This window comes from Penaeus monodon, chromosome 10 (genome assembly GCF_015228065.2).
Source record: "Penaeus monodon isolate SGIC_2016 chromosome 10, NSTDA_Pmon_1, whole genome shotgun sequence".
Lineage (NCBI taxonomy): Eukaryota > Metazoa > Arthropoda > Malacostraca > Decapoda > Penaeidae > Penaeus > Penaeus monodon.
In genome coordinates this window covers 24080128-24092627 of record NC_051395.1, presented here as the reverse complement: position 1 = coordinate 24092627, position 12500 = coordinate 24080128, and the positions used below count along the sequence as shown (strand labels likewise).

The following is a 12500-nucleotide window of genomic DNA, read 5'->3' as shown; positions in this document are numbered from 1 at the left end:
GGAAGAGGGGGAAAAAGAAAAGGTAATGAAGAACGAAGAGAAAGAGGAAGAGGAGGAGAAGGAAGAGAAAGAAGAGAAAGTGGAGGAAAGGAGGAGGAGGAAGAGAAAGATCTAGAGGAGAAGAATGAAGAGAAAGGAGAGGATGATGAGAAGAAGGGAGAGAAAGAGGAAGAAGGAGTAGAAGGAAGAGGAGGAGAAAAGGGAAGAGGGGGAAAATTAAGGGAAAGAGGAGGAGAAGGAAAGAAGATTAAGAAGATGAGAAGCAGAAGGAAGAGAAAAAAGACCCCCCCCCCCAAAAAAAAAAAAAAAAAAGAAAAAAAAAAAAAAGTTTCTCTTTCCAGCAACACTAAACCGCGTCATTACACATTTCTCCCGCCCCTTCGAGCCGTGCCAAAGGGGCCCTCCAAGTGCCAGTGCTATCTTCGCGGGGCCCCTTACGGCTTCGGGAAGACCGCCGCTCGCGCACCAGTGGGCTGGGGGCCCCGTTCTATTGGCTAGCCCGTTGCCGTATTGGTTATGCCTCGGATTATTGGAAATGGCATGCAATGGCTTCGAAAAGCCTTTTTTTAGGGTGCGTCTGTTTTTTTTTTTTTTTTTTTTTTTTTTTTTTTTTTTTTTTTTTTTTTTTTTTTTTTTTAGGGTGCGTCTCTTTTTTTTCCTTTTTTTTTCTCTTTTAAGGGTGCGTCTCTTATTTGTTTTGTGTGTATTTATCTGTTTTTTGGGGGGGTTTTGCTTTGTTTTCTAATTATTTTGCTGTCTTCGGGTGGTTTTGTTTTATTTTAGTACTGTTTTAATACTCTCTTCTCTCTCTCTCTCTCTCTCTCTCTCTCTCTCTCTCTCTCCTCTCTTCTCTCTCCTCTCTTCTCTCTCCTCTCTTCTCTCTCCTCTCTCCTCTCTCCTCTCTCCCCTCTCTCTCTCTCTCCTCTCTTCTCTCTCTCTCTCTCTCCCCTCTCTCCTCTCTCCTCTCTCTCTCTCTCTCTCTCTCTCTCTCTGTCTGTCTGTCTGTCTGTCTGTCTGTCTGTCTGTCTGTCTGTCTCTCCTCTCTCTCCTCTCCTCTCTCTCTCTCTCTCTCTCCTCTCATCCTCGCTCTCTCTCTCTCTCTCTCTCTCCTTCTCTCTCCTCCCTCCCCCTCCCCTTCTCCTCTCCTCTTCCCCCTCCCTCCTCCTTCTCTCTTCCCTCCCTTTTTCTTCTCTCCGCTCCCCCTCCCTCCCCTCCCCTCCCCTCCCCTCCCCTCCTCCCCTCCTTCCCCTTCCTCTCCCCCTTCGCCTCTCCTCTTCCTCTCCCTCCTCCTTCTCTCTCCTTCCCTTTTTGTCTCTCGTATTTTCCCTGTGTCTCCCCCTCGCCTGTCTCATTTCCATTTTCATTTCGGTCTCTCTTTTTGGTTTTCTTCAGATGTCTTTTCTCTCCTATCACATATTTAATGATTCAGTCAGTCAATCAGTTAATTTATCAGTCATTTGTTCAGTTTATCAAGTGATCAGTCAGTCAGTCAGTGGGCTCATTAATCGATCAATCTAGTCGGTCAATTTATTTAATCAATCAGTCAGTCAGTCAGTCAATCAGTCAAGTACTTAATCAATCAGTCATTCGGTCAGTTTATCGCTTAATTAGTCAGTTAATAGAACAAATAGTCAGTAGGTTAATTCATCGATTAATGTCAGTCAGTCAGTCAGTCAGTCAGTCAGTCAGTCAGTCAGTCAGTCAGTCAGTCAGTCAGTCAGTCAGTCTGTTAGTCAGTCAGTTAATCACCCAATTAATCTAAGTCTCACCCTGTCTCTTCTCCCCACGTAGCACCTGCGGGAGGTCCTCGGTCTCCTGACACAGGTGTACTCCGCATCACCTGGCCACAGCGACATCACGTATCTCGACACGGTTCTGGAACGCCTGAAGGTAAATGGAAAAAATAAATAAAGAGGGAGGGACGGTGGGAGGGTGGGGAAGGGAGGGAGGGTGGGAGGGTTGGGGAGGGAGGGAAGGAGGGAGGGTGGGTGGGGGAAGGAGGGAGGGTGAGGGGAGAGGGAGAAGAAGGGTGAGAGGAGAATGAGGGAGGTAGAAAGAACTGAATGAATGAAAGAGAGAAAGAAAGAGACGGAAAGAAATATAGGTAAATAAATAAAGCATGGATGATCGAGTGAAAGAAAGAGGGATAGAGAGAGAGAAAAAGAGGAGAGAGAGAAAGAAAGAAAAGGAGAGAGAAAAAGAAAAAAAGGGATGTTTCCAAATATTCCATCACTTGATTCTCTCCCTCCCTTTGATCAACATTCACTTCATAAACATTCAATAATTATATACAAATCACACTTACCCCCATACCCAGTCATGTTACATTATGTATGATTCTGTTATGGTGTGTGTAATCATGTTAGATTGTATAATGTTACAATATGTATAATCATGTTATTTTGTATATAATCAAGTTGTATTGTGTATAATCATGTTGCAGTATGTATAATCAAGTTATTTTGTGCATAATCAAGTTATTTTGTGCATAATCGTTATCTTATTCATAATCATATTACAGTGTATAATCATATTACATTATCATCACAACGATTAACCAGCCTCACCTCTAACTCCTCCCCCCCCCCTTCCCCTCCTCCCCTCCCCCAGTCCTGTTACCGCGGCGTGACCAGCCAGCAGAACATCATGGAACCCTCCCCGCCGGCGCCCCCGTCAGGTCATCCGGGGTCAGCTCCCTCGCCCTCCGTCACCAGGTCACCAGTCCCCCTCCGGCCGCCGCTCGTGTCCGTGTCTGACATTGAACAGCGTCTCGTGTTCACCAAGTTCACACAGGTGGGAGAAATGGGGGGGGCGAAGAAGGAGGGGGGGTGGGGGGGATGGGGGGAGGGTTAAAAGGGTTGAAGAGGCTCTGTCTGCCTTTATTTATTTATTTATTTATTTTTGTATCCGTGTGGCTAAGTTTGTTGTTATTTTTTATTGTTGCCATTGGTGTTATTATTATCATCATTGCTATTTCTATTGTTATTTATATTATTATTATTATTATTATTATTATTATTATTATTAATATTTTTATATTATTATTATCGTCATCATCATCATTACTATTACCATCATCAATAGCATTATCATTATTATTTTTTGTTATTATAATCATTATCATTGTTCTAGCTTGTTATTATCATCATAATCACCATTTTGATTGTTATTAACGCCATCATCACTATTATCAATATTTAATGATAAACACTTTTAGAGAGAATGGCGTATTTATACACACACACACACACACACACACTATATATATATATATATATATATATATATATATATATATATATATATATATATATATATATATATAGGCAGACATTCTTTTTAATTAGATTTTTTCTCTCATTCATATAATAATGTTTGGATAATATTGAAAAGACATTTTACAGATATTAAATGAAAATGCTTTTTAATAATTTTCTGGTACGTTACCGTAGGGCACCAATTAAGAATATAATCTATAGACCATGAATTTACATCTCATTTTTTAGTTATTATTATTCATTATAATTTCCTATTCATCTCTTCGAAGTCATTATTCTCATGCCTATTTTAGTTTCAACTTTTGCTAACCGACGCAACCAGTGCTCCTTAAATCTTTAAATGTCCTGCAATCACGTTTACATAAAAAAAAACCTGTTTACTTTTCCCGAGTTTGTAAAAAGAATAGCATAAAATCTAAACTGGTTTGCGTTTAGGGAAGACTATCATATTTCTGTTTTTCCTTTTTTTTGTGTGTATTTCTCCTTAGATATAGAGAATGATAAATTTTCTTTATAATGGTATGAAGCCGTTGTATAGGAGATCGATGGCCGGAGGATTATAAAAGAAATAACGAACAAGTAAATAAAAAAGGTAGAAATACAGGAAATAACAGAAAAAAGGCTTGAAAACCTGTACTTCCTGAGCTAAGCCCTATAGCAAATCGACCAAAAATCGAAACCAACCAACAAATCTTTTAAAAAGGCAAACAGTAATAATAATAAATGAATAGATTAAAGATAAACAAATCAAGTAAAATTGTAACAGAAATCAGTAAGACTAAAAACAGACCAAAGCAGTCAAAAATAAAACAAATTCCAAAGCCAGTAAACATAACTCAGTAAGAATCAAAACAACCCAAACAGTTAAAAACAGTAAAAAATAAAACAGAATTCTTAAACCAAACCGATAAGTCATTAAGCATAAACCAATAAGAATCAAAACAACCGTAAAAAATAAGCCAAAAACAAAACTTAAACCCAAACCGGTAAGTCATTAAGCATAAACCAATAAGAATCAAAACAACCCAAACAGTAAAAAAAAAAGCCAAAAACAAAACTTAAACCCAGACCGGTAAGTCATTAGGCATAAGTCCTCAAAACGGAGCAGTCCCCTGAAGGCCCATGTCCCCCCGGCCCCCCTCCTCCCGCCAGTACGCGTTTCCCCCCTCGCAGCCGTTCCGCCTCAACGACCAGCGGCGCCAGTGGGTCTTCGGCGGCGAGATCAGCAAGTTCGAAGGGCGTCACCTGAAGCAGTACTGGCTCATGCTGTTCACCGATCTTCTGCTGTTCACGAAGATCAACCGCGACAGGGTGATCTTCGTGATGGAGGATCCGGTGCCTCTGTGCGGGGTGTGCCAGGCGATCTTCACGGTCAAGAAGAAAGGTGAGAGGTTGTTTTCGGCTGTTTTTGTTTTGTGGGGTTTAAGAGTGGGGAGGGGTAGTGTGTGTGTGTGTGTGTGTGTGTGTGTGTGTGTGTGTGTGTGTGTGTGTGTGTGTGTGTGTGTGTGTGTGTGTGTGTGTGTGTGTTGTGTTTCTCCATTAGGAAAGGGGAGAGTAGGGATGGGAAATGTTATCTTGGTGTATGATTTATGTTTTTTTTCACCTTAGAGGGTTTAGTACGTAGGTGTGTAAATTATGCCTTTCGTTATGTACTATACTTTACTTTCTCCGTTATTACTGTAAAAAATAAAAAATGTTCACCTCACAGTTACCGATAACCCAATCGCTTTTACAGTCACGAATTAACCCGATTTGTTCCTGTTTTATTTAATTATCGCAACTGCCCTTTTATCCCCATCCGCAAGACACATTGCATGAAACTTACCATCTTACGCTCCTTAATTCCATATGTTGCATTTATTAGTTTTATATACCTATTGTCCTGAGTCTTACCCACCTTGATTTCCTATGCTGCTTTACTCGTTTACATTTGCGAAGTTCTGGTTCGCCCGGGCCTGCCTTTACTCTTTTTTATTTATTTATTTTATTCATCTGTTGACCTGACTCTTACCCACCTTGATTTCCTATGTTACCTTTCCCCATTTTATATACATTTTTATTAATCTATTCTCGTCTTTTCTCTTCCCATGCAGCCACGGAATTCAGACTGATTGTGGACACGCGGGTACGAGTCTCGGGGGCGGGGTCAGGCTATCTCTCCTCGACGAAGAACCAGCGCTCGACCAATAGGAATGCGACAACGGGATCGGGGCGGAGCCACAAAAAGACGTTGGTCCTGCGAGCCCCAAACCCCTCGACTAAAACCCCGGGTGGCACAACCTCATTCAGAGACAATTGTGAGTCCTGCTTGATTGTTGTGCTGTGGTTTTGTTGTTTTTTTTCTTGCTGTTTTTCATCTTCGCCTGTTTCTTCTTATTTTCTTCTATTTCTTCTTCTTCTTCTTTTTCTTCTTCTTTATCTTCTTCTTCTTCTTCGTCTTCTTCTTCATTTTTTTCTTCTTCCCTTTTTCCCCTTTTCTCCTCTTCCCTTCTTGTCTACATTTTTTTTTTTCATGTTTTTATCATCCATTTAAAACGTCCAGGAACTCTTGACTTTTTTTCTGTTTTTTATATACCTTATTTATTTTTTATAAAAGTGATCTGTTTCACCAATTTCCTCACTCTCCTCCCTCATTTTTCACACACCACACCACACAACCACCACCAAACCCCACACACACACACACCACACACAACACACAACAACAACAAAACACAAAAATTATTATATATATTTTAAAATTTATATATAATTGTCAAAATTTTAATTTTAATGTTTAAACTATATAATATAAAAATATTACACATTTTAATGTATATATCATACATATATTAGTTACATATACTATACATCAACACATAAAATGGGTATGTGGTTTTTTTTTTTTTTCAATTTTGTGTTTATATTTCACGTTTTTAAATTAAAACTTTGCCAGGATAACATGTGGCAAAAGCGTTAGTCTTAAAAGTGCCCTGTATGTCTTTTGGACTGAGTTCAACAAAATATTTCACTTGGGGTTAGATGAGGAGAGGGGGACTCTTCAGAGAACAGGGTTACGGGAAACATATTTCTTATTTTGTATGGGTATTAAGAAAGAAAAAAATCCCATCAGTGCAAATAATGTCACATTCAAGAAAATATATTTATCGATTTATTTGTTTTAGTCCACAGTGAATAAAAACATCAAAACCGTTAACTTTTTCTCCTTGAAATCTTATCCCCGTCTTCACTACGGCTCGCCAACACGCCTCAGACAAAGTATATGTTATACACGTCCCCAACAAAAAATTAATATTTAAAAAAAGTCCCCCTCCCCCTAAAAAAGAACTCTCACCCCTCCAGAAAAGTCCCCAAAACACGTTTCAAACATGTTTCAAACAAGTCCTTTTGCACCCCGGCGACCTTCGCTTCAGCCAGAAACCCACAGCGCCTTGCAAGAACTTAGAGATGATGTGAGCAAAGTGCATCGGCGGTGGAGGCGGCTTAGGATCTCTTGGGGATGAAATGTAGGATGCATTACTCGTGTCCTTGAGGGGAGAGGCGCTTGCATTGCCACGGAATCGATAGATTATTCAGGGGAAGGAGGCCGTCCTCGGCGTATGAGGGGGATTTGCTGTGGTGACGTCGCTCTTTGTGTGGGTGTGTAGGTGTGTGTGATACATATACATGCATACAGATATATGCAATATCCAAATAGATAGACAGATAGATGCTTATATATGCATGTGTGTGTGTGTGGGTGTGGTGTGTGGTGTGTGTGTGTGTGTGGTGTGTTGTGTGTTGTGTGTGTGGTGTGTGTGTGTGTTGGGAGAAAAGAAGAGAGGAGAGAGAGAGAGGGGGGAGAGAGGGAGGAAAAGAGAGAGAGAGAGAGAAAGAGAGAGATACATACTACATACATACATACTCACACAAATATATCAATATATATTAGATGGACGGGTAGATTATATGCATATATGTGTGTGTGTGTGTGTGTTGTGTCGTGTGTGTGTGAGAGAGAGAGAGGAGAAGAAGAGAGAGAAAGAGAAAAGGAGAGAGAGAGAGGAGAGAGAAAAGGAGAAGAGAAGAGAAAAGGGGAAGAGAGAGAGAAGAGAAAGAGAGAGGGAAGAAGAGAGAAGAGAGAGAGAGATACATACATACAACATACATATACAGCCACAAATATATAAAATTTATATATATAGATGGCAGAAAATATATATGCATATATTGTGTGGTGTGTGTGTTGTTGTGTGTGTGGTGTGTGTGTGTGGTGTGTGTGTGTGTGTGGTGTGTGTTGTGTGTGTGTGTGTGTGTGGAGAGAGAGAGAGAGAAGAGAGAGAGGGAAGAGGGGAAAAGGAAAGAGAGAGAGAGGAGAGAGGAGATAAAAACATACATACATACTACATGAAAACTACATCATACATACATACTACAACATACTCATACATACATACTACATCATACATATACATGCACCAGATAATAAAATATATAATAATAACAGTAGAATAATCTGTGTGTGTGTGGGGGGGTGAGATACATATACATGCATACATATATAGGCAATATCCATATAGATAGACAGATATATGCTTATATATGCATGTGTGTGGTGTGTGTGTGTGTGTTGTGTGTGTGTGTGTGTTTTGTGTTTGTGTTTGTGTTTGTGTTTTTGTTTTGTGTGTGTGTGGTGTTTGTGTTGTTGTTGTGGGTTGTGTGTGTGTGGGTGTGTGTGTGTGTGTGTTTATATATATTTTTATATATATATATATTTTATATATAATATATTAAAAGTATGTATGTATGTGTTGTTGTGTGTGTGTGGGGTTTTTGTGTGTGTGGTGGGTTGTGTGTGGGGTTGTGTGTGTGTGTGTTATATATTATTTTAAATATGTATATATATATTTATATATGTATATATATGTAACACACCCAAAACCACACACCACACCACCACCACCCCACCACCCCCCCAACCACACACACACCCCAACATATATATTATATTAATTATATAATTATAAATATATATATTATATATATATATATTATATTATTATAGTACTCACACGCGCACGCACTGAAAAGACTCACGAATTACACGACTGAGGGGAAAAAAGTCGAGACCAAGGGGTAACATGACATAAAATTTCAGTTACTGAAGACAGAAAACAGTGGTCATTATTTATTTTCTTTTACGTCATTTCTTTCGCCCATTTAAACGTCTCGGTCGTATGTTAGATATATATTTCTCTCTATGTTTCATTTCCCACGATTTTCGTCGATTTATTGCTAGTTCCTTTTCGTATAAATCTTGGAAATGGTTTAGTTTCCGCTTTAAATCTCTCGTTTTTTCCTCAAAATCTCGTTTTCTTTTCTAGAATTGGCGGGGGGGGGGGGGGTAAAGCACGCATTGTATAAGAAATCTTCATTGCTCTTTTTTTTTGTTCTCCCCCTCTCTCTCTGCCCCCTCTCTCTGCCCCCTCTCTCTCTCTGGCCCCTCTTCTCTCTTCTCGTCTCCCTCTCCTCTCTCTCCTCTCTCCTCCTTCTCTCTCTCTCTCCTCTTCCCCTCTCTCTCTCCTCTTCCTCTCTCTCTCTCTCTCCTCTCTCTCCATCCTCTCTTTTTCTCTCTCTCTTTCTCTCTCTTTTCTCTCTCTCTCCCTCTCCTCTTTTCCCCCCCCTCTCTCTCTCTCTTCTCTCCTCCCCCCCTCCTTCCCCGCCCCCCCCTTCTCTCTTTTCCCCTCTCCTTCCTTTTCCTCTCTCTCTCTCCCTCTTGCTCTCTACCTCACTTTCTTTCTCTCTCTCTCTCTCTCTCTCTCTCCTCTTTTCTCTCTCTCTCTCTCTTTTCCTCTCTCTCTCTTCTCTCTCTCTCGTCCTTTCCTCTCTCCTTCTCTTCTCTTCCCTTCTTCTCTTCTCTCTCCTCTCTCTCCTCCTTCTCCCCTCTCCCTCTCCCTCTCCCTCTCCTCTCCCTCTCCCTCTCCCCCTCCCTCTTTCCCTTTCCCTCCCCTCTCCCTTTTTCCCCCTTTCCCTTTCTCTCTCTCTCTCGTCTTCCCCCTCTCTCTCTCTCTCTCTTTTCTCCCCTCCTTTTCTCTCTCCCCTCTCTCTCTTTTCTCTCTCTTCTCTCTTTTTCTCTTTCTCCTCTTCTCCTCTCCTCTCTTTTCTCTCTCTCTCCTCTTCTCCTCTCTCTCTTTTTCTCTCTCTCTCCTCTCTCTCTCTCTTCCTCTCTTTTCTCCTTTCTCTTCTCTTCTCTCGTCTCCTCCTCTCTCCTCTCTCTCTCTCTCTCCTCTCTTCTCTCTCTCTCTCTCTCTCTCTCCTCTCCCTCTCCCCCTCCCTCCCCCCTTCCCTCTCCCTTTTTCCTCCCTCTCTCTCTCTTTCTCTCTTTCTTTCTTTTCTTTTCTTTCTTTCCTTTTTTTCCTTTTTCTTCTTTCTTTTCCTTTTTCTTTCTTTCTCCTCCTTTCTTTTCTTTCTTTTTTTCTTTTCTTTCTTCTTTCCTCCCTCTTTCTCTCTCTCTTTCTCTCTCTCTCTCTCTCTCTTCTCTCTTCTCTCTCTCTCTCTCTCTCCCTCTTCTCCCCTCCTCCTCTCACTCTCTCTCCCCTCTTTTTCTCTCTTTTTTTCCATCTTTTTTTTTCTCCTCTTTTTCTCTCTCTCTTTTTCTCTCTTTTTTTTCTTCTTTTTTTTCCCCTCTCTTTTTCTCTCTTCTTCTCTCTCTCTCTCCCTTTTCCTCTCTCTCTTCTTCTCCCTCTCTCCTCTCTCTCTCTCCCCTCTCTCTCTCCCCTCTCTTCTCCCTCTCTCTCTCTCACTTTCTCCTTTCTCTTCCCCTTTCTCTCTCTCTCCTTTCTCTTCTCTCACTTTCTCTCCTTTTCCTTTTTCCCCTCTCCTTTTCTCTCTCTCTCTCCTTTTTCTCTTTTCTCTCCTTTTTTCTTTTAATTTTTTTTTTTTCTCCTTTCTCTCTCTCTCCTCTCTCTCTTTCTCTCTTTCCCTTTCTTTAAACTTCTCCTCTCTCTCTCTCTCTCTCTCCCCTTTTTTCTCTCTCTTCCCCTTTTCCCCAACCCCCCCCCCTCTCTCTCCTTCTCCTCTCATTTTTTTTTTTTTCTCTCTCCTCTTTCTCTCGTTTCCCTTTTTCTCCTTTCTCTCTCCCCCCCCCCTTTCTCCTCTCCCCCCCCCCCCCCTTTTTTTTTTTTTTTTAAATTTTTTTTTTTTTTTTATTTTTTTTTTATTTTATAAAAAAATAAAATTGTATAAAATATTATATAGATATACAGATTATGTTTTTTTTATGTTTATAATATTATGTATATTTAAAAGAAGATAGATTAAAAATAGATAATAAATATGTATTATGTGTATAAATTATATGTAGATATTACTATGCTATATACACAACACACAACCACACAACCACAACCACAACAAAACCCAATATATATATTAAAATTTTATATAATTTTATATAATATATATTATATATATATATATTGTGTGTGTGTGTGTGGGTGTGTGTGTGTGTATATATATATATGCATATGTATATATATGTATACGTATATATAGTTTACTCTCTCCCTCCCTCCCTCTCCCAAACCCTTTTCACCCTCTTCCTCCCTCCCTCCCCCTCTTCCTCCCCCTCCCCCCTGTTCCTCCCTCCCTCCCCCTCTTCCTCCCTCCCCCATGCTAGTGTTTGTCTGTATCCATTTTTTAGCATTAGGGAAAAGCTAGGGTCAGGAAATGCATATAAATTCGGAAGGGATTGGGTCACCCGTTTTCTATATCCTGCGGATTAATTATTTCGGTAAAAATAGTTCTTTGATTTCGTGTTTCTTTTATATTGTTTCGTTCCACTAATTCTTTTTTTTCTGTTTTCTCTCTCTTTGTGTTTGCTTATCCCATGCTCTTTTCTTTTATTTACTGATTTATTTGTTTTGTCTGTTTTTTCGGTGTATGTAATTGTTGTTCGATCGGCCTGTCTTTTTTTTTCTGCATGTCCCTGTCTGTTTCTATCTTTCTATGTTTTCTATCTGTCGATCCATCCATTTTTCTATCTGTAACTCTCTCTTTCTCTCTCTCTCTCTTTCTCTCTCTCCTCTTTCTCTCTCTCTTTCTTTCTCTCTCTCCCCTTCTTTCTCTCTCTCTCTTTTCTCTCTCCTCTCTCCTTTTCTTTCTCTCTCCTCTCTCTCTCTCTCTTTCCTCCTCTCTCTTCTCTCTCCTCCTCTTTCTCCTCTCTCCTCTCCACCCCAACCACACACAACACCCCACACACACACACACACACACACAACACCACCACACACACACACCCCAAAACACCCCAACCACACACACAACCACAAAACCCACGCACCCACACTGACGCACCAGATTTAAATTTTTTACTTTCTTTCTTACTCTTCTTCTTCTTCTTCTTTTTTTTTATAAACTTACCTGTCTCAGTACTTATCTTTATTAGTCCTTCTTTCTTACCACTTTATTACCGAAGTTTTATTTTTTTTTTATATTATTTATTTACTTTATTACAACTTCATTGTTTTATCGCCATTGTCTTTGAGAAAAAGCTCGCCGATTGCTCCCTTTCCTTTTCCCTTTTAAATTTTTCTTCAATTTTTTTCCTCTCTGTCAACCTACACTTCTCAACATGGGAGGAAAGGGAAGTCATAGGACGAGCATTGGGAAAAAAAAAGCGCTGGGGTTGAGACAAAATTTCCTTTGCACGACAATAAAAGGGGTTCACTGCAAAAATTTATTGGGCGAGTGTGGGGATTTGTGAAAAGGCAAGGCAAGGGGAGGAGAAAGGGGAAAGGGGAAAGGAGAGGGGGAGCTAAAGGGGGAAAAATTTAAACAAAATGATATTCGATTCAGTGGGGGTGGGTGGGGGGGGATCGGTGGGTGAGGGGGGGGGGTTGGGGGGGGGACGGATGGGGGGGTGGGGTGGGGGGGATAAGTTTAATTCCCCTTTTTGGGTTTTTTTAGTTTTTTTCTTTTATTTTTTGTCTGTTATCTCTTTTTTTTTTTCCCTTTTGAAGATTTTCTTTTCCCCTTTTATGTTTGCTCTCGAGGAGGGAATTTCATATTTATGTCTTTGTGGGGGTGAAAATCTTTCTAGTCTCGGTGTGGCTGTAGTTTTTTTTTACGAGAAAAAAAATTTTTTTTTTTTTTTTTTTTTTTTTTTTTTTTTTTTTTTTTTTTTTTTTTTTTTTTTTTTTTTTTTTTTTTTTTTTTTTTTGCCCCCCCCCCCCCCCCCCCCCC

The 12500-nt window shown here is 40.2% G+C and overlaps 1 protein-coding gene across 1 annotated transcript; it reads left to right on the top strand.

The window, feature by feature from the left end:
* Positions 1-1654: 1654 nt before the first annotated feature.
* LOC119577574 lies at positions 1655-6781 on the top strand. The gene is made up of 7 exons (XM_037925157.1): positions 1655-1660; positions 1792-1890; positions 2611-2793; positions 4452-4662; positions 5372-5603; positions 6214-6362; positions 6621-6781. Exons 1-7 carry the CDS (start codon positions 1655-1657, stop codon positions 6779-6781), a joined length of 1041 nt encoding a protein of 346 aa, XP_037781085.1.
* Positions 6782-12500: the final 5719 nt, after the last annotated feature.